At 44.2% G+C, this 23,372-nt stretch overlaps 1 protein-coding gene across 2 annotated transcripts in view; it reads right to left on the reverse strand.

Annotated features, from left to right (window-relative positions):
- PDE1B (phosphodiesterase 1B) overlaps window positions 1-23,372 on the reverse strand; it is a 1,810,462-nt gene that overhangs the window by 1,171,502 nt on the left and 615,588 nt on the right. The window contains exon 1 of one of the 2 annotated variants that reach the window (XM_069653208.1): window positions 13,681-13,945. The exons of the other annotated variant lie outside the window; for it this stretch is intronic. Coding sequence (XP_069509309.1) covers window positions 13,681-13,844 — 164 coding nt within the window. The 5' untranslated portion in view covers window positions 13,845-13,945. Of the gene's footprint in view, window positions 1-13,680; window positions 13,946-23,372 lie in introns of those variants that run through there. 2 annotated transcript variants of the gene reach the window in all.

Raw genomic sequence — 23,372 nt, forward strand, 5'->3', positions numbered from 1 at the left:
CACAGACGCTTCAGCACCGTGACAGGAACATCCCTTGTCAGTTCAGCATAATTAATGTATTACGGAATGAAGTCCTGCCAGTAAAGGCGGGAGAGATCACTTGCCCTTCAGACTTCAGACATTAAGGCTCGGGCTGCAGGATTCAAATCCTGGTATTGCCGACTCAGCCTTACTATTATTATTTCCAAAAGAAGTGCGCACCACAACCCTTACTTCAGTAACGGCTGCTCTTCCTCAGTGTAAACAACCACATAACTCGATTTAGGACCAGGGGTGAGCAAACACATTCTAGCAAAATTAGAATCACCCCCTTTTTTTGTGGTAAGAGTCCTGCAAACATTTCGAATAGTTCAAGAAATGCAACCAGAAAACTTTGAGTTCACTCAGAGTAAACAAAAAAAAAAAATGAAGGCCCTGAGAGAGAGGACAGACTCAAAGAGAGAGGACATGCCCGCAGAGAGAGGACAGGCCCTGAGAGAGAGAGAGGGGCACTGGAAGTGGGGAAGGGAGGTTATGTCTTGCTGTATAGAGGTTCAGGGTTGCTCGTTCTCGCCACTAAAAGTGGTCCGCCAAATGTTGATTATGAATGGCAGGGGGGATTGCCTACACCTCGTTAGTAAGGAGGAACATAAGGTAGTGAGTTCTGAATGGAAGGGGCATGCAGATGTAGGCGGGGGATGAATTGGCGTGCGCATTTTAGATGCTGTTAATAGGTCTGTCCCTACTGGAGGTGTCTGCTAGTCCTGCTCAACAAGTGCAGTGTTGCCTACATGAAGGTGCCCTAAGCACAATGAACGAGCCAAACATACAACCGGAAACACATGTGAAGTACCACAGTAGCCAAGTGCTGGAAACACTCATGCCCTGCGTAAGGATAAGGATGCATACAAGACAATACTCATACACTACTTCGAGGCACACAGTCAAGCGCATATCCTCACGAGCAGCGTGAAGAGCGCGCAGCAGGTCAGCTACTGCATTACCATGGAAGTGTAGTTGAAGCAGTAACGGGACACGTGCTTTGCAGCACATTATCTAAAACTGTGAGCAATGCTTATGTCGAGTGTGAGATCATTCATTGTCATTAGCAAGAAATGCATGCTGTGTTTTTGTCCAAGAAAAGCTGCACAATTGTGTTCAGTTACATAAGAGAGGCAACTTGAAACCACTTGGTTCCGCCCCGAAAAAACTGTTGTGATGTGCAGTTGGAATGGTTTGTGAAATAGACACGTTGATGACTAGTATCAGGGATCAAGATTGTATATTAGCTTATTTGTAATGAACCCTGATAGTTGGCGAATGGTGAAGGAAACTTAAAGACGTAATGATGATGACTAGTATTACTTGCACATTGGGAGAGAAGGCGCACTTTCTTTGAACATGTAGAAGAAATATAATGGAATTGATACTGATCAAAACAAATGAAATGACTATGTATCGGATTTTCTGCACTGCAAAAAATGAATAGTACAATCAAAGTTGCAATGATACCACAAGATAACAAAAATGTTCAAGGATAGATACACTGCTTCTGAGTTTGTGTTCATATGCATATGTGAATGCGCCTTGCACATCATTGCCAGATTTCCGTGTAACCACTTAGAAAAGCATTACCAGTTGCCTTTATGACCAGTTAACAAATATCATTATGCCCAGTTAGAAAACTATTGTCAGTTTCTGTTCGGCCCACTTGAGACAGCAACGCACGTGTGTAATCATCCATGTAATGCTCCATTGTACATGTAGTGTTTACCCACACATCAGGGGATGGACATAGCCAGTGCCGGCCCTGCAACCCATGCTTAAAGAAGGCTCAAGCGAATCAAGGGCCTCTCCGAAGGATCAGTGCCATCATTTGCAACATGCGCCCCCAAATACAGCACGGAAAGCTGTGAGCACTACAGGCAATTATCTGAGGGGCTAACCACATTGTTAGGGAAATCAGAGTGTCTTCTTCTGCATGGGCCTCATTTCCTTAAATGAACTACAAATCAAGATGGCCACCACGGAAAAAAGTAAAGGGAGAAAGTGCCTTTACTATGTCCATGTTGCCAAGGATGATGGAGAGCGACGAGAGACGAGAGACGAGATGTGCAAGGGCAAGTAAGTGGGGCAAGCAGCGAGGGATCCAGGGAGTCATAAGAAGGAACCATTGGGCAACCGTTGAGCAAAATATTGCCAAACTGCGGGAGAGGTAGAGATGGCAAGGGGAGGACTGTGCAGCTTGCTGGCCACTTGATTGGCTGACACCTCTCCCAAGGAGGCGAATTTAAATTGTACCCACTTCACACAGAATGATCAGTGCACATTCTTTCCTGCTAGCACATCATCATGGACGCCATTGTGTCCATCATTTCCATGCATTGATTGGTCTGCGGCAGCAGGTTCTGCTTTTTACTGCAGGTACATCCCAAGTTTTAGAATCAAAAAACTCCCTATTTGCACATTGCTGACGCAGTGCAAGTTTCTGCAATCAGTGTAAGCATACAGTTTGATCAAACACTGCATCGTCCCAGTTTGCAGCATGCCAGTTTGACAATCACGCTATAATTAGTTTTTAAAACATTATTACGCTCCTAATCATTCGATCCAATTATATTTCCAGTTTTCTAAATACGAGTATATTTCTATCTTGAAAAAGCTAGTATACTCTCAATTTGACCAATCCCAATAAAGAGTTTGTAAAATCCGAATGACTATTCTTTGTTTTCACACCTGCAGAATGTTCCCTGTTTTGCATCTTGTTTGCAGAATCCTAGCCCACTACCAGTTGTCCACGACACATTTGCAGTATGCCCCCAGGTTGCGTAAGCCCACCATGTGTCCATTGAGAATGATCCCAGTACCAAATAATTTGACAATCCCTGTCGGTGTACAGTTTGTGACACCTCGCAAGAGTGCTCTTTTGACATGACCAACATGCTCCAAGTTTGCACAATGCAAATGTCTTCATAACTTCACAATGCCTGCATTTTCTCGCGTTGTTCAGTTTACCCCAGTTAATCATTTCAAAGTTCTACTGCTCGCCTAATTGACTGCTCCGCAAGCTCAGTGTGGCCCTAGCTTGCGAATTGACAACACATTTCAAGGCAGTGCACAATGCGAGTGAATTCCCAGTTTAAGATGATATGCCTCCAGGTTACAAAGTCACATTATATTCACAGTTATAATATCCCAGTTGCACATTCCAAGTTTGCTGCACCCCATTCTGTTCTCACTTTAACAATCCACGTTTCCTTCCAAGTTTACATCCCCAGTACACTTCCCTAAAAGTTGCACATCCGCACCAAATATCATAGAGTATAAGGTGCCTCTTCATAGACCCAGGTGACGCAACTTGTCCTGAAAAACGACAGCACATAGAAGAGAATGACAGGCGGTGTCAAAAGGCCCAGAACCCAGGACGTTCAGACAAGGAATTTCACCTACACAGGGGCAGAAAAGTGCCCATGACAACATAAGGTGATAACAGCTACGCTTTTGGCCACTACACATGGTCGTTTCTAATGTACTTTCAGGGCACTGTCTACAGACAGAAACATTAGCATTAACCGACATATATGCTTTATAATCAACCAGGCTGTCTTCAGACGCACAACAGTTCCGACAATGTCGAGGGTTGCATGCTAATCAGTCAACATGTTATTGTTCTGAGTTTATGGATTCCTTTGGCAGAATATACGGACAGCACGATTCGGACAATAGAAATAGCCATATGCCAATCTCTGAATACAAAGTGACGTAAACACACAAACTCCCCCACAGCAGAGGCAATGCAGAGACGCCCTGCCATCACCAACTCTGACACATGGTCCCTTGCACAGCTCAGAAAACTCGCCATGTATAGAATCCATCAGGAACATCTCTCGCAGGAGCAGGACTCAGGCAATGCATCCCAAAACTGTTCTAAATTACCCCCATAACAACACGTCCAGGTTTCAATATCTCCCAGGCCACACAATTCACCATTACCTTGCATAATCCCTAATATGGCAATGCTAAAACAGCACGCCACTCTGTACATGCATGAAACAACTACCATGCATAACCCCTGACACTTCCAACATTCAATCTCACGCAGGTCTGTTACTGCATCATCCCACTAACATCAACTTCCTCTAGTACGGCGGCGTTGCTCCAGTGCAACACATCCAAAGGAATACAGCACAGCCCAGCCAATAATAACCCCTGTCATTCAGCCATTATAATACTAACCACCCCTTCTGTTGCAATGGAAAATTATCACACATCTGCCATAAGTAACCCAGGGTACTTTCATCTATCAATTTCACAAAGCCCAGGCCTTGGTCACCAATCTGGCATCAATGAAACCTGATCTTCCCATGATACTCCAATATCTCTCAAAACAGCGAATAATAATAATTTGATATTTATAAAGTGCTTTGATCCAAAGTGTTTTACATAGCACATATGTACATACATGCTATTGCACAGGGTGGTTGTGGAACAAGAAGAAGAAATTTAGAAGCAAAACAAAATTCTCTAGAGGAATGATAAAGAGATATTGAAGAACATATATAAGCGGGGGTAAGGAGTGAATCATTTTGAAAACTAAACATAACAACTGGTACTTGAAACCTTGTTTCACCAGGTGCCAATAAAGGTGAGCCAAGTAGTTACAAATGTTAGATGATAGAGGTAAGCACAACAATTTTTTCACTGTTGAATTCTAGATTGAACGTAAAGAAATAGTAGAATAATTAGGGAGATCGAAGTATAGACAGCAGCAGTAATTATGACAGGATAAGACAATGGTTTGCAATACTACTTTATTAGATGCATAAATTAATACAATACTGATTTTCCTTGCGTTAAAATGGTACAATGACAGAATTGTACTGCCGCAGCAATTTGAGGTTGAAGTGAAAAATAAGCATCAAGAATAAAGCTAACGTTCTGCGCTTGATTACCAATTGGAAGCTGAAGCAGAGGGAAAGAGATCACTTGAAGAGGAGGCAGGAAAAAAACAGAATATCTGTTTTTTTGGATTAAGGCAGAGGAACCAAGAGGACATCCATGCTGTTGTGGCAGAAAGACACGGGAAAAAACGCTGATGGATAGAGTCATCAAAACTGGGGATGACGCATAAGGGATGGTTACCTTAGAATCATCCACTACCGAAACAAATGGGACCTGATGGTTTAATAGGAGTCTAATATTCTCAATTCTGTAAATAAGGAAGTTGGCTAATTCATTATGGGTGAGAGTAGAGTAACAAGAGGTACATGGGGCTTGATGGACAAGTAATTTAGAGTGCAATGAAGATGTTTGGGTGAACTGCTCTGTGACTGGATGAGAGCTTGACAGTTGGTCGCCTTAGCTTGTTTAGGAAGTTGGGAATACGAATGGAGAAACACTGAAAAGTATGGTAGCTTGCAGTGCTTTGATTTTACAACCATCTGCCCTCAGCTCCACGAAATTCAATCCTCAATTGATTGGGAGGGTCACTGAACCAGAGGCGTGGAGGTTTCCATTTAGGTCCAAATTCAGACCATGGATATAAAGAATCCAAAGATGAAAGTATCACTGAGTGAACACTCTTTCCATGAACCCTCCTTTGATCTCTCTATCAAAACTCTCTCTCTGCCATTAAATATTGGAAGACTTCACACTCTCTGATTTTAAAATCTACCAACATGGAAGTGCTCTTTTTCCCTGCCAAAACTCTCTCTTATCTTCTGCACTGCCTATGCAGTTCCAACCTCACACTCTCTGCTGCTCTTCTTCAGCTAGAAACCTCAGCATCATCTATAGTGCTGGTTACACCTTCTTTCATCTGTAAAGGTGCAACTGCAGCTCACCTCAGCCTCCTCAATCTTGGAAAAATCAGTTACCTCCTTCCTTTCAACACAGCCAAGCATCTCTTAATCACTCTTGTGCCAGAATCACCATTGGTCTCCCCAACTATGCTTTATGTCATCTCGGCAAGATCATTAACTTTGCTATCAGGACTCTCTTTGAACTCCCTCAGTTCACACCCACTTCCTCATACTGTCACCAGGCTGGATGGCTGATGATGTAAAACAGAGCCAGACTAAAATGTCTTCACCCGGTTCACAAATCTATCTTACCGAAGGCACCAGAGTATCTACCTTCCTCTGGTCAACTCTGCAAGCCTTCTTGTAATTTTCAGTCTACTTCCTCAACTTCCCTTGTGGCACCTCAAACTCCCTGTGCTTCCTCTCACTTGCAGACCTTCTCTCTTCTTGCTATACTTGCATGAATTCTCTTCCTTGGACATTTGAGAAACAGTCCCCACTGATTTGTTTAAAACCAAAGTAAAAGCCTACCTCCATACTTCCGAGTTACCCTCTTAACCTACCTCTCATCTGGTCTATTAGCTAACATGATTCCCTCACCTCCAACCTTCCTCTGTCCCTTACTTTCTCTGCATCCACTCTAGTACATTATCCATCATGGTCACATCAGAGCTGGCTGTCGCACCTACCTGCGCATGTTGCACAAATAGGTTTCTTTGGGTCCCAATAGCCATGGCCTCAGGTGCTTTTTACCTCCATAGCCCTCTCCCTTTAACCCCTATCTCTCCTTATTTTGTGTGACGCACTTTCATACCCAATCACATCTTCCGCTGTAGCTATGGTTATCTTGCGGAATACACATGCTACTACCACAATAATGCAAAAATGTTAAAACTTTAACTCGGTCCCCAGACCACTCTCAACGGCCCAATTTCACACAGCATTCTCTTTCCCATTCCACACCTTTAGCCTGATGGAGTTTCCTCCATTTTCCTCCTTCAAACAGCTTTTTTTGCACTTTTCATTTTCGCATAACCCTGGTGTAACTGTGGTTATTGCTCTCATTGAGCAACAATAAAATGGTGGCTTGTTTATTTCGGAAAAGCCTCTCTGATGCTGAACACCACAGGAGATGTAACAATAACTTTTGGAGATAGGGCATGCCTTACCATGTCAAACATTTTTTAAACTACTGGACAGAATAATCCCAAACCTGGCCCAGACATTAAGTCAATGCTTTGTGTGCAAATTGTTTGTTATTTGGTGGAATTAATTCCAGCAGTTTTTACACTTCAGCATGATACATATTTGTCTTTTTCTCCATGGAAAAGCGAATGGTAGCAGGCCAAATAGTGTTTCTTTGCTTTCTTAATAACCTTTTCATTTTTGTACAAACCATTTTCAAAATTACCCGTCTGGGGGGGGCCTCTGAGAATCTTCTTGATTGGAAAATATAAGCCAAAACTGCCATGTAAGTCAAAAGTTATTAGCAATAGAAAATGTGACTTTCCAATGTTCAAGGCAATCACGTTAACTATAGGGCGACTACTGTTGTTGTCCTATAAGATAAATATATATATATACGTATATATATATATATATATATATATATATATATACGTATATATATATATATATATATATATATATATATATATACGTATATATATATATATATATATATATATATGTATATATACATATATATATGTATATATATATATATATATATATATATATATATATATATATATATATATATGTATATATACATATATATATATATATATATATATATTCAAAACGAACCAATTCCCAGATCCGTGATGGAACCGGGAGAAAGTTGCCAGAATGCACTCCCAGTCAAGGCGACTCTCTACAAAGAGACAAACTCCAAAGTTCGTCCAGGTTGACAATCCTTTATTTTTTAAGTTAGCATGGTAAGGAAAAAGAACAGAAAACGACGCGTTTTGCGGTGCACAGACCGCTTGGTCACGTTAAAAGTGCAAACATAGACAAGGTGACTATTAAAAGGCTCCTTAGTCTCTATCCCCTTCAATCCAGATGGAATGTCTCAGTTGAAAGCTCAATGCTTTTACAGTTCCGCAATGGCAGCCATCTTTACACATGCAAACGACTGCATAATTGCTAACAGCTAGTCAAAAAAAATGTATGTAAATAATATTGTAATCACACTGCTTGTCATTATAACAGTTTACATTTACACACGCCAAATAGAAAGCTCGTGTAGCCGATTTGGTTAGCAGAAAAGTTAGCGCTAGGTGCAAAAATAATACAGAATAATCCCAAACCTGTCCCAGAAAGTATGTCAATGGTTTTTGCCCAAATTGTTTTTTATTTGGTGAAATTCAGTCCAGCAGTTTTTACACTTCAGCATGATACATATTTGACTTTTTCTCCATGGAAAAACGGATGGTTGCAGGCCAAATAGTGTTTCTTTGCTTTCTTAATAACGTTTTCATTTTTGTACAAACCATTTTCATAATTACCAGTCTGGGGGGGCCTCTGAGAATCTTCTTGATTGGAAAATATAAGCCAAAACTGCCATGCAAGTCAAAAGTTATTAGCAATAGAAAATGTGACTTTCCAATGTTCAAGGCAATCATGTTAACTATAGGGCGACGACTGTTGTTGCCCTATAAAAAAATAAAAAAATAAAAATATATATATATATATATATATATATATATATACATATATCACTAACAAAAACATTGTTAAAGGGGCGTTATGGTGGTTAAGTTGCACTAGCAAAAAACCTATGAAATGCAATGGAAAAACGTTGTTACATGGATGTTATGGTTACAGGTAAAACCAAAAAAACACCCCGAAATTCAACAGTTATGGTAAGCTAAACAACCATAACTCGTGCCACCAGGCGGAATATGGTATGGGGTATGGTCATTGGCATACCACTTATGAGGTGCGAATGTTGATTGATTAGTGATCATCGGGGTGCATTAAGATGCGTGTTGTGTGAGGCGATTACTAAAAGTAGGTGAATGTATCATGCATTTTCTTGCACTTTGTTTCTCCAAGTCTAGATAGTGCAGTTGTTAATCCTTGAGGAGATTGTTTTTCCTTCACAGTACTTAGCTGCTAATTACAGTCTTCCATTCAGGCTAGGGAACATAACGGTATAATCATACGCTTTGCGATCACCATTTTACTATAATGACATATATTGGTAGATTGATGCAGTATGTGATTTGTGCAGGTAAAGTATTGTTTTAGCCCTGTTTTGTGCACTTCTTTTTACAAGCGTATGCCATTGCTCCACCCCTACACTGCCCCAATCACTCGAGCCACTCCTCCCAAACGAGGTGGGTTAAAACTATGTTTTCCTTTTCCAGCACATTCAGTGATGCATGTTTTATGAATTCCCACAGTTCTGCAAACATACACTTTCCTGAACGGAATGGTATCCCTGCTGGTCTCCATCTCTGCTCCCATACACAGCTCTGGCTGCAGCCCGCGGCTGTGTGCTGCGACATGCCATTCTGTCCCGCCACCGCTGAGACACTGCATAGCTGTGCCAATACTCTAAGGTTTGCAATGCACGGCCAGAATTAGGCCTCTCCGAAATATCTACACATGTGGCGAGTTTATATTTAGAAACATGTTCGCTAGATTGTAAAAACAGTTCATATTCAACGCTTTCTCAGATAAGGCCTGAAAGAGTGATGGCGCAAGCAAAACCTCTGCCCCGGCAAGCTCTCGCTGCAGCGCAGTGATTCGATGCACGCTCCCAAGTAGAGCTGGGGCCGTGTTAGAAAGGGGTGAATTGAGTAAGCATCCAGGCGACATCCATGCATTCATAGCCCAACAGTAAAGCACAACTCTACACAACATGTGTTGTCAAACTGTCCAAAAGTGGCACCTTCTGCGCCAGCCTAGTGATATCGCTCACATGAAAAGAATGACGTGGGCACCGACGCTCATGTGCATTTCTAGACGCGCGAAAACGGCTGCAGCCTCAGAGGGCGTGGCACTGCTGGTGAGCTTGCCCTCAATTGCTCTAATATCTTGCAGCATGAAATTCCAAAGGCTGAGACCTTGAACTGAGAAAGACCTGCCTGTGCGCCTTTTTAAAATAAAAAAGAAAGAACCTGGGCTTCCGTGATTTTTGCAGATCGAACAGAATGGGATGCAGAGGCATCGCTAGGCGGTTCTACAGAGGTTATAGCGCCGGGTCCTTTGGTTGTAGCCTTGGATAGAAGCTCAGGGCTACAACCAAAAGGCTAGCTAGCTAGCCCGAGTCCCGACCGTCCCGACATTAGCATAGCCCTGGAGCTTTTCCAAACCTAGCGACACCAAAGATGGGATGTAGTCGAATGAGAGTGGAACACTGGTGCCCATGGATCTCTTGTGACTTTACATCCTTCTGGGCTGCCCCAGCTCTGGCAGGGCAGATATCCCTGGCCTGGAGAGGTGTATGTATCCAAACTAAAGTTCTGAAAGTGCTGGCACTTAAATATGGGCCTTGTGATGCAGCTGAGACTTGTGGATCTAGACGATTCTCTTTTTCCCTGGTTTGCCAGCCGGTGGACGGGATTTTTGATCTCATTTATTGGGATGGTAGGGGCCTCATCTAAAGGCTGGCCTTAACGTTCCTGCTGAATTTTAACAGACAGCAGCACTTGCACTGTTTGGCAACATGCCGGGTCGGACTGGGCCATAAAATGGTCTTGGGCACCAATGAAATGGTAGCCCACTGATGCAAATAGCAATTCATTCCTATGGTGACAATGGTTGAATAGTACCCAATGAGAAAAATGTGATGAAAATTGTTAATTTGAAAGAATATATATTCAGCAACACTGGTCAAAACTATTAGCTGCACAGTGAAGTAACTCATCAAAGTGGCCCACATTGGCCATAAAAGTGGCCCACTTTGACCAAAAAAAAACCAACCCACCCCAGCTTTGTGTGCTTTTGGCCTATAGGCCAGTCCGAGCCTGGCAACATATGTTACTTTGGCGTTGTTATACAGGAGGGATATAGAAAGGTTTCAGCCAACTCTTGGGTTAGTTCCCCATAATGCGGCTTCTGCCCATATGTTGGGAGGACATTCATTGACTGATCGAATTAGTCTCTTAGCAGCATAGCTGCTTTTGGATGCCTGGTCGTGGTTTAAGAGGCATTACATGCATGTGCTGGAAAAAAAATTATTATTGTATGTTTCATTATGTCATTTTTAGATTATTTGGAGGTTGCAGGAGAAGGTGGTTCGGATACAGAGATATGAGGCTATTACTCTTATTTGAAATTATAATACTGATTTAATAGCTATCTGCAGGGCTTCTTTTAATGTGTTTGAAAGGTTATTTTTTTTAAGTCTACTTATACTTTGTATTCATTGGTTTGATGGACTGCACATTTTTAACCCGACATACATTTGATTGAGTGCTGGTGCTCTTTATCTCTGAAAGACATCTTTTCTGCCGAAGACCGTCATCAAAGCTCTACAAGTGCCTACCCCACTCCCCTGGGAGTGCAGAGGGGAAGCCGGCTGTGTAGCAAAATATTTAAAGGCAGAAGTTCTGGGTGTTTATCTTACGACGTCTGGGAAAGGATATATATCTTTGAGGAAGCACACACAAAAAGATGGTGTGCCGACAGCTGTTAGTCCAAGTAAACATGGAGGTCATGTCAGGTTTCATGTGTCAGGCATTTCTTTGAGAGTTTATGAAAGGTTAAATAAAAGGCTGGTTCATTAAAGCAGAAACAGAAACTGGGGGAGGGAGGTGTGGGGGGGGGCAAGAGGTATACCAGAATATGAATGATGACCTTCAGTAGAAGGCCAATATATGCTGCATTAGACAATGCACACTCATGTCTTATCAACACAATGGGCCTCATTACATGGAATGCAGTAAACCATGGTGCTATTAGCACCATGGTTGCTGCCGGTACCAAAAGGGGAATTATCACCCCATTCCAAGGTTGGCGGGCGGTAATTCCCTCTTTCTCCATGGCCCTTCCCCATTCCCATTTTTGCCCCATAGGGCTCAATGGAAAAGGGGAAGGAGCTAATTACGGTACCGCAAATAGCACCAAGGTCCCTTTGCGGGTCCCAACTTTAACGGCTGGTCTACACCAGCGGTTAAGGTCGGGTCCCGCAAAGGGACCTCGTAGTAAGGGTTTACCGGTACCAGTGCCCTTACCGGTACCGGTAAACCCTTACCACCTACCGTGTAATGAGGCCCCATGTCTATGGCCCTCATTACAACCCTGGCGCTAAACCATGGCGCTATTAGCACCATGATTGGTGCCGGTGTTGTAACGAGTCCGCCATGGTGGAATGGGGAAATACCGCCCCATTCCAAGGTTGGCGGGGCGGTATTTCCCCATTTCACCATGGCCCTTCCCCATTCCCATTTTCGCCCCATAGGGCTCAATGGGACTGGTGAAGGCGCTCAGTACGGTACCGCAAATTGCAGTACCGTAAATAACACCGAGGTCCCTTTGCGGCACCCTACTCCCGCAAAGGGACCTCGTAATCAGGCGTTAAGGGTTTAACGGTGCCGACACCTTTTACGGCGCCGTTAAACCCTTAACGCCAGGGTCGTAATGACCCCCCATGTATGTTGGCCGATTACAGGCATACACCATGAAATGAAATGCATGAACATATGTTGTGATTTCAATTGTACATCAAGCACACCAAGGGTGGTATTGTGGACATATTTTCAGCAAGCGCAGTGAAAACAGGCACATGCTCTGACACTGCACTGGCCAGAATCCACTGACTGAAAATAACACACATGCCAACGTGTGGGACTGGTCCTTGCACCTTTCTGTTCAACATCAAACGTGCAAGATGCATGCAAATGCTCACATGCCAATCATGTTGAGATCCCAGTGTGCTAATCAGTCCTTTGCACAGTGGTCTACAACCTGCAGTTTACCAAATGTTCTGGACTATATGACTCTTATGATCCTTCTCTATTGACTATGTTAAATAGGGCTGATGGGAGTTGTAGTACAAAACATCTGGAAAGCTAAAGGTTGCAGACCTCTGCTAGCGTATGATGATAACACGATGGACACTTTTCCCATCAGGTCTGATTTAGGTCCCCTGACATCTAAAGCAACATAGTAAGTGAAAGCGGGCCTAACTCGAGGTCAGCAAATCAGCAAAATGAGCAAAACATTAACACAGGCATTTATAAAGCACACATGGCATCTTGCATTTTTGTAGGCCAACAGAAAGTATTCTTTAATAATGGAAACACTGCTTCCTGCTCTCCGCAGGCAACCCTAAAGAAAGCAGTATTTGTGACGCAATGGGACTTATGCTGTGCCCAACAGTAACTGAGACATACTTGGAAAAGCTCCCCTGCAACATGGCACATATACACATCACATGACTCTCCAATGTACCATCGGGCAATGGGAAACGACAAGGAAACATCGTCCCAATGGATAGCAACATAGCACAACCAGCCAGATGGATTCTCGAGTCTATGCTTTGTCATAAGTTTCCGTTGCCACGTGACTGACGTACTGCGCTGTGCATCGTTTTACAAACGTGGGCACAGCACATCACTACAGGAGGCAACAACAACAATGCACGTCAGGCGCACGCAGAGAGAATGAGGGCTAGATGCATAGCAATTCAGGTGAACTTGCAGCGAAGCAAGAGGAACTCAGGGGTTGGGCAGTGGGGGGGGGGGGGCGCGTATGCCCAGGAGAAGAGTCAATCCCCTTTAGGGGTGTTGAGATCATTTGACACATGTTGGTCCGCTCCCCCCTCCAATTGTTTACGTTGTCCACCCCAAGGCTCCTTGGTGAATCTTACACACAGCATTCGTTTTCTCGAGGCAGTTCAGTGGTTGGTTGTGTGCTGTCAGTCTGTCACTGTATGAACACTTACCTTGCCCACGGCGCGTAGAGGTGCCTTTTCTGGATTTTGATGCACAAGGTCATTGGCGGGCACTTCGGCTTGCTTCCTTCGCCGCTTGCATTCCTACCCTGGGAGGTCGAGCTGGGAGAAGTCTGTGGCCCCATAGTCGATTTCTCATTGTGGGGCGCAAGCATGGGTTGGTTTGTGCAGGATCCTCGTGTGTGTTTGCGGAGTTCTGCTCGCCCTGTGAGACAGACCGTGCAAGTTGCAGAAGCATCTGTGTCTGCCTGTGTGTGTGTCAGGGGGAGGAGGGAGGCAGGGAAGGGGCTAGCGCTGGAAAGAAAGTTTACAGGAAGAAACAAAGCGGCAGGAACTGTCTAATAAGGCAGTGGGAGTGAGAGCGATGCTCTTGTTTCTTCAAACGTGGTGCCTGCGATGACAACCTTTGTGGGACTGCTGTGGCTATCTTCAGCAGTGATGTACTACCACAGTCCTGGCGGAGGGGACTGCGGCTTTCCGAGTTAGTCCAGGATGGCCACGGAGTTCCGCTTTCTCAAGCTGGTTTGCTTTCGGAGCTCGCAAAACAAAAGCGTGCCTGAGCTGTAACCCTGACTGTTTTTTTCTTTTCTTTTCCCCGCAGTACTCACTGCTCAGCAATGGATATTAAAACAATAGAGAAGGGATCTGCAACCGTGGCTCTCCAGATGTTTTGGCCTACACTTCCCATGACCCCTTTCCATTGAATATACTGGCTAGGGCTGATGGGAGTTGTAGTCCAAAACAGCCTGCGAGCCAAAGGTTGCAGACCCCTAGAGAGCGAACGAGGTAAACTAGGAAATTCATTGGCCCACTGAGTTTTTGGTAAGGTCCTTGATCCAAGCATCTAATCCATTAGTGGAGCTATGCAACATGTGCCTGACTGGATGGCAACAGGTGGGATCGGAGGGCTTACAATTTCATATTGTACATTTCTGTGGCTAAAAGTGTTTGCCTGGTGCACACTGTTTGCATTATGCAAGGACCGCGAGAAAAGCCTTCCCTTCCTGACCCTTCATGCTCTCATCACGAATTCCTGATCGCAATTGGATATTTCAGTCTCTCTTTTTTTTTGTTGCACTGAGACTGACAGTAGCAAGCACAAGGCAACCTCGTAGTGGATGGTGGGAGCTCAGGAGCACCGCTCATCCCTAAGCCCTCGCCAACTTCCCCGCGATAAACCCGATTCTCCCAAATGTTCAGTGGTTCATCAATGACGAAACTTAGAACTTTTGGAAAAGTTTGTTTGGCGATTGTTTAGATGGTTTGTATGAGGGAACGCCTGGTGGAACCTCCCCTTTCAGTCTCAGGAAGCTTGCATTGTGGCAGATGGTTGTTGATGGAGGCAGGCCTAGCATATTTCAGGAAGCGTAGGGATATGTAGGGTATTTGTAGGAAAAAGGGTCGGGAGTGGTAGTGAGTGACTGGGACCGAGTAAGAGAGTGAGATTTAGGTTTGGTTTTGCTTGCACAGCACGGTGTGACAATGCCACTGAATTAGAGGTGGTGAGCAACATAAATTGCCATCTCAGGAGATTTGGGGAGGTTGGTGTCAGATGAATCAGTGTCCTTCTCTTGCAATGAGTAGAGTAGACATATGGCATCCAGTCACACTTGGGTAGAGGAGTGAGAGGAGCCAAGAATCCACAAGGGGAGATTGTGGGCGATTCACACTCACCTTATTTTGCTGAAAGGGAGTAGCAGAGATTCGGGAAGGTTGCGGGTGACACTGCCTTCACTATCCATCTTGTGAAACGAGTGGACAAGACACATGCCATGTGGTGACACTAAGCAGGAGGAGCCGGAGGAGGCAACTTTTGGGAGAGTTATGCTTGCCTGATTTTGCTGGAAGGGCAAAGCAGAGATCCCGGGAGTTGTGTCTATCTCTTGAAGTGATTGGACGAGAGACATGCCTTTGTTTGATACCTGGGAGGAGGAGTGAGATAAGCCAGCAAAGCCTCAGGGTAGATTGTCAGAGAACCACAATAACCTAATTTAGCTGTCAGTAAGAAGAAGACATTTGGGAGTCAGCAGGCAGCACACCAATCATTGCCCAACCCCTTGAGCTAGTGGTCCGTACAAGTTCCAATGGGTGACACCAGGGAGGTGGCGCAGGCAGAGCTGGGAATGCCACATACTGTGGAAGAGTGCTACTCACTAGAATTAGCTGGAAGAAAGCAACAGAAAGGACATGTATGCAGGTCCTATCTAATGAAGACCATGAACACATGACAGACAGAGCTCTTGAACAGAAGGAGGAGTCTGAAAATGTGTCTGTAAGAAAACTGTTTTTAGCCGGAATGATAACTCATTGGGTTAAACACTCACTGTGGAGATCTGTGTATGATCTGCAAGTCACAGTTGCACATGCCTGTATGGTTGGACTCATCTATTCATCTGTTTGTGGTTGATGAAGAGAACGCTGATTCAGATTGGGTAAAAATAACTGTACATAAAAAATGTTCAATGTAAAGTGCTTTGGATAAAAGTGGTACATAAGGGATAGAACATTGTTATTATTATTATTATTATTATTATTATTATTATTATTATTATTATTATTATTATTATTATTATTATTGTTATAACAATATTTCAAATCACTACCTCCATCACCCCTTAAACTGATCGGACAGTAATGGTAATGAGATGGTTGATGTTATGTTATGTTAAACCATATATAACGCGCAAACTTTCACCCAAGGGGCATCATGAAGCTAAGGCAAAAACTATACTGAGACCGACAAAGAAAGCCAAAGACCAAAATCAGATATTAGGCTGCAAAAAGCCAAGTTTTTGCAGCCCGCCTTAAACTGAGATAATCCTCAGTAAGACGAAGAGGCGTGGGCTGAGAGTTCCACAAGCATGCAGCTGCAACAGAAAAAGAGCGGCTCCCACACTGTCACATCTAACACGTTGTACCAAAATCCAAGCAGTATTTGCTGTCCTCAAGGAGCGAGTTGAAACGTATCAGCAAAATTTCTCCTGCAGGAATTCAGGCCAACACCATAAAAAGCATGGTGCACAATGCACAAAGTCTTGAACTTAATCTGGCTGCCACCAGGAGCCAATGCAGCAATTTAAGTACACGTGAAAAAGAGATGGACCAAAAGGTTCCCGTGGCAAGCCGTGCCGCAGAATTCTGGAGGATCTGCAGGCACTGCAGCAGATAGGCCGGCTGGCCCAGGTAAAAAGAATTTCAAAAATCCAGTGACCAGCAACCAGAGACGAGACCACCAGTGGGCGAAGTCCCACGGGAAGAAAGGGGAGAACTTTACGAAGAGTGTGAAGCCTAAAGTAAACCCCTTGACAGACAGAGCTTATTTGAGCGAGCAGGCAGAGGGAGGACAAGAACTTCACCCCCAGATTTTTTACTACTACGACCAGCTGTGGCACAGGGCCCAGCTCGGGCAGCCAGAAATCGGCCAACGAGAGAGAAGTCTCAGGTGTAGCCCCGACGACCAGGACCTCGGTCTTGTCACCATTGAGACGGAGCCAGTTGGTGCCCATCCAGACCGAGATTGCCAAAGGCAATTTTGGCAAAGCTCCGCTGTTGATGGCTGCCCCAAATCAAGTTGCATCACAATCTGAGTGTCATCAGCATAAGAATAACACCAAAACCTAAAGGAGTGTATCAAGGAGATCAAAGGCAAAATATAAATATTAAAGAGAAGGGGAGAAAGCGCAGATCCCTGAGTAACTCCACAAGTTAGAGGACAAGGCTTAGCAATACATGGGGAAAGGAAGAGAGACTGGGAGTAATCAGAAAAAAAAGAAGAGCAGCTAGTTGCTGGACCAAACCCCTCCCCCCATCTCCCACCTCCCTGATCAACAATCTAGATCATCTAGACAAAGATGCAACTCCATCAGAGCCCACATGGGAACAAGCATTGCAGCTGAAAACCAGTGACACTAAGGTGGAGTAGGAGAATGCTGGGACTATATTATTAATAGAAGCTTGCCTCCAACCTGTATACAGACTCTTTGAGAAACAGACCTCACATCTCAGATCAGAAGGCACACCACATCATTACATGACATCTAGAACTCCCTCAGCACCACCACCTGCCACAACATCACACCCCAATGAATCAAGTGTGGGTGCTGCTATCTCACTACAAAAGCCAAAAGTTGTCAAGTACTTCAAAGACAATGAACAGCAAACAATTCTGGCAGCATGCACAATCTTCCAGAAAGTCTTTTCAGGGAAGGTTTGGACACACTTGTGTGCCACATGTATATGGTGCAATGTTCAGCAGCTCTATAGAAAGACACAGGAAGAAAACAAAATATCTAAGTTTCATCCCTTCCCGTACCACCAGGCAATCAGTGTGCCTCCACCAGTCCATACAATTACCCTTGAAAATACTTCAGCTGCACCAGTTGTTGGCATTAAGAATATGAAACAAAGAGCTACCCCTGCACCCTATTTCATCAGGGCAGTGGTATGGAAGCATTTGAGTTTGGACAGAAATATGAATTGTCCCATGACATATAGTGCATGCCCAATGCTAACCTTGCTGTGATGTAGGCAAAGATTTCTTTCCCTATATATTTGTGGGAAATGCTGGTTTCTGGAGCCTTATGGGAAAAGTTGCTCACTGCTTTGTACTTCCGGGCTGTCACTTATTCTCTCTTAAAGTGGTACAAGTATTGCACAGTAGGTTTGTGGCCTCAGTGGGTGGCACTACTGCAGTCTTTTAGGAAATAAGTCCACTTCACCATGGGCTTATGGAGAAATGGTCAGATAATAATCTTCCTTGTCATCAAAGCACTTTTAGAGGTCCTTGGTTCCACCAACAGCCAAGAGGGGTGCTCAAGTGACTCACGGGGGAAGTAGGTGTATGTGGTCCTGCACCAGGCATACAAGGGATACAAAGAATAAGCTACAGGTGGGATAACCTCAGAAGAAGTTGGAAGCACTGTGGCTACAGCCTCTAAATTAGCATTGTGTCTTTGTTTCAGCAGACCATGGATAAAATGTCCTTGCTGGCTTATAAATTGGCAACACAATGCCCATTTCCTTATTTGCACATGTCATTCACTGTGTGGTCACAGACTTCATCAGTAAATGTGAGTGACTACTGTTCTTTGATTTTTATAAAGGGTGCATCCAGCCCATAAAATTCTCATTTTTTAAAATTATTTTATTAGGGCAAAGTTATCAACTAACGTTCTCATGTTTTATCACAGGTAATATCCACCTCTTAAGGTGCTCAGCTATTTTCGACATTGTACATCCAACCAGTAAGGCTCTCAAATCTTTCCACACGGCACAACCAGCCTTTAAAGTGCTCAGGTTTTTTGGCAGGACATAGCAACCCACTAATGTTTTCGGATTCTTTCACAGAGCACACCCACCCCTAAATATTCTCAGGGCCTCATTACGACCCAGGCGCTAAGTGGTTAACGGCGCCGTAAAAGGCTGCAGCGCCGTTAACCACTTAGTGCCTTACTACGAGGTCCCTTTGCGGGACCCGACCTGAACGGCTGGTCTGGACCAGCCGTTAAAGTAGGGACCCTCAAAGGGACCTTGCAGGCAATTACGGTACCGCAATTTGCAGTACCGTAATTGCCACCTTCCCCATTCCGATTGAGCGCTATGGGGCAAAAATGGAAATGGTGAAGGGCCATGGGGAAATGGGGAAATACTGCCCCGCCAACCTTGGAATGGGGCGGTATTTCCCCATTTCACCATGGCGGACTCGTTACAACACCGGCACCAACCATGGTGCTAATGGCGCCATGGTTTAGCGCCGGTGTTGTAATGAGGGCCTCAGTCTCTTTCAGAGGGTGCAGCGCCCACCCAAGGGTGCAAGCTCTCCCACTCAGCATTTCATAAAGTTTTCTAGCTCTTCTATGCACTGCTGCCACTCTTGTAGGTGGTGAAGTCCCAATTAGAGGCCAGTACCTCACCCTTTGCTGGCTTGCTTCATCCTCTGTGCACAATGAGCAAAGTCTACCCCAAAGCATTTCATACATATCTCTAGATTTTCTACACACTGCTGGCTCTCTCGTGGGTGGTGGGTTCCCTTGTGAGGCAAGTACCTCCTCCATCAATGCCTCATTTCACCCCCTGTGCACGATGTCATACAGAAGGGAGAGGGCATGGAGCTCTATATGACTTCACATAATGCCTACCAGCACTATGTGTGCAGCTCCACAACTCTAACCATCAGCCCACAATTAAGCAATCAGTCCCACTCATATCAGTCCCTCCCATACAGTACGACCATAACAAGGGGATCCTGGTGAAGGATACCTGCTGTCATTGGGGGTTCACCATCCTAACCACTGGGAGTTGACAGTGGCAAAAAGGGATGTGCTGCTGGTCACAGATGCCAGGGCCACTGTTGCAGATTTGGGTACGCCGGATATGTGCAGGGGTTTGGCTACAGTGTGCCCGATGTTGCTGCCATGCTACATGCTGGCCCGGGGACATGCTGGGACATTTCTCCTCACCTCGGCTGGAGGGGGTGTTGGTGCTGGCTGCATAGTTGCTACCCTTTGATGACACACCCGATACACTATCCTGTGCCACCAGGACACATGGTTACAAACGTTTTTTTGTGTTTTGGGGGCACAAAATGGGCAAAGGTGCAAGCTGATAAGACTTTTTAAAAAAAATGTTTAGGAGGGGAATCTAACACAATGGCTTCAAAAACAGACAAAACAGCAAGTTAGTACACACCGGCCCAAATAGAAAACTGATAACATGTATCCTAACCCCTCAAAAGACTTCCCAACAACTACCGAAAAGCACCAACCATACTCCAAGTGTGAGTATTCCCTGTGTAAGGCCTTCCCTCACAGTTTAGCAACACCCACACAGGGAAAATATGTGAGCTGGACATGAAAACATGGGATAAACCTCCTTTAGGACACTTAGAGCCTCATTGCAAGTTTGGTGGTTTCATGGAGGTAAATCCATTGAAATACCACCACACGGATATACCGTTACTGACACTTGGTCTGGTGGAATTACGACCAGATTACTAGTGGTGATAGATGAAGTTAGTCCCCATTTTTTGGAGTCTGTAGGACTCCATGGGAATTTTTGTGGAATTACCAGCAGCAAAAACTTTGCAAGCAGTTATTCGGGTGGATTTTATCATTTTATTTTGGGGTAAGGTGGAGGATTTTCCTCCAGCTTCTAGCTGGAGAAAATCTTCCACCTCACTGACAAAGTTGTAGTACAGCAGTGCGGAAATGTGGCATTAACGGATCTACCTCCATTTTAGCACTGTTTTTTTATCGAACTGCTGTGCTTATAATGAGGCTTTTAGTAACTCGGATTGTCTCCACAAACTCAGATGAATTTGTCAAATCACCTGACAGGGCCTGATTGGCTAGGTGAACCCTATCAAATAAGCCGATTACTCATCATGGGATCTGCCACTCTGGATCGGACAACAAATCATCAGACCTGTGAGCCCATCACAAGCACAATTGGGATTTGTCAGTGACCAAACACCCATACCATTCTCAGGTTAGGGATGAATCTTCTAAAATAGTTTTCCACTAGTGGGGGTAACTTTAAGAGAAGGTTGTCCAGAACCACTCTTCACCTCTTCAATACCGGTTGTTCCATATGCAGATATTTTGAAATAAAATCAACAATAGTGTAAGCAGATACCAAAGCTGCAGCTGAAACATCATGCACACAAAACAAATAATTGTGTTACTTTGACCACGTCTATTATCTCATGATATACACTAATTTTCACATTTTTAAACTAAGTCCATGAATTGAAGTAAGGTCAAGGAAAACTAAAATAGAAAATAACATGATCTACTAATACTACAGATTGAAAACTGCACATATCCCACTTGAGGGACTATGGAAATGTATATATGCCACCCTGTAACCGCTTACTTATGCGCCCTTCTACCTCCGGATCTGGAGCGCTATATAAATAAAATAAACAAACAAACAAACAATGAAAACAAAAAAATTGCATACAAAGCATCTGTCTATCATCAATTGTTCATTATTAAAATGTATTACACATTGTATAGTGATACAATTCTTACTGCCCTTCTACATGTACAGAATCAGTGCCAGTTGCATAGCCAATTATGTTCACTGTTCAGTGTGCTGCATGCTGGCTCTGTAGTCATACTTAGTTGATGCTGACAATTGGACATGTGAAGGATTGCCATCAGCCAAGGGTGTACAAGTCCTAGACCTTTCTGATTTCTATAGAGGATACAATGATGTGGGAAAGCCATCACCAAAAGTGTGATCTGCTAATCAGATCCCCCTTTCATTAATCTCCATGCCAAAAGCACAATTTACACCTCTGTCCTGATAAATCAGTATCCTGATCTGAAGCTCCTGCTTCCCAGTGGCACAGAACAGGTTCAGAGTTCAAAGATGTCGTTATTGACAGCTTATGTGACTGAACATTAACTGCAGTGCAGGGGATTCATTTAATTCAGCACCTCTGTTCTAAAACCATAATAATGATGATCAAGTATCACTTGGTAGCTGTATAATCTAATAATATAAGCCATACTAGGCTTTGGTATGGTTCAAATAAGTATTAAAGCCACATCTGATTTGTAACATACCAGTGTAAACCCTGTGACCTCAGAACAGGTATGAGAGGTTATGTGTATACCAGCCAACCTGCCCCTTTGCATTCCAGTGAACGAAACACAAGACACAAAATGTGCCTTTGTTGACTCTCTGAGAGGTTGGGTAACTCTTCCCTGCCAGGTACAGTATCTCCTTATAAGCACTTCCATACCAAAGACCTGGCACACACTAAGGGGTGGCAATGTTGAAAGTCTATGAAGCTGCATTTGGGGTGAGGGGTTGAGTTAGGTCAGCCACAGAGCACCAGTAAGCTCGAAAATGGGTTCCTCCATCTTGCTTTACTTTGGAATTTGCTCTCCTTCCTGTCCCTCCACGTCCCGCAGAATCAGGCATTTTGGTTATGATATCAGGAGGAAAGGGGTACTTGTCTCAAGGTCAGGACCCCTTAGAGCAGGTCTTCTATTATCCAATCCCCTGTGGCCTTGTATCTTTTGACGTGGGTGTCTCCCACTCCTTCTTGGATGCACCTGTGGACCTTCAAGGACATCAGGAAGAATTAATTTGAACCCTGTTGGCAGAGCAGTCCTTTCCTAAGCCATCTGCCAGGAGTGACGACAAGTGTTCTAGGGTAAAGGAACATTCTTTTCCCTACCCATCCCCAGTGCACATTGTGGGTAACTTTGCTGAGGAAAAAATCTACCACTCTGCTAGCAAACATTGATTGGCTGGGAAAGCAGAGGCTGAAAATAACTGACCTTTCTCTGGTGGCTACTGCAGTGGGACTCACAGCATGGAGAGTGCCAAAGTAGCCAGGTCTCATGTTTTCATCATTCAAATCACTTTGAAGCACATTTGATACATGTTCCTACCATTCAAACTGCCAAGACCCACAGTGCTGCCTTTGGCACTAACCTTCAAAGTTTAAAATGCTGTTTCTCCATTATCAAAGCAGCGTGACACTACATCTCTCCTACAGAGCCTCAATGCCTCCCCTGTTCAAGCCCCAGTGTACCATGCAGACAATTCTGAACTGCTGCGTCATCAAACCAATCATCAAACAGTCAGGATTTTGTTCTGCAGTTTGACACTCATTGATCCAAACCAGCGGTGCTGATGGTTTCAAACCATTAACCTCTCCTGTTGAT

This window comes from Ambystoma mexicanum, chromosome 3q, assembly GCF_040938575.1.
Source record: "Ambystoma mexicanum isolate Mex_15411 chromosome 3q, UKY_AmexF1_1, whole genome shotgun sequence".
Taxonomy (NCBI): domain Eukaryota; kingdom Metazoa; phylum Chordata; class Amphibia; order Caudata; family Ambystomatidae; genus Ambystoma; species Ambystoma mexicanum.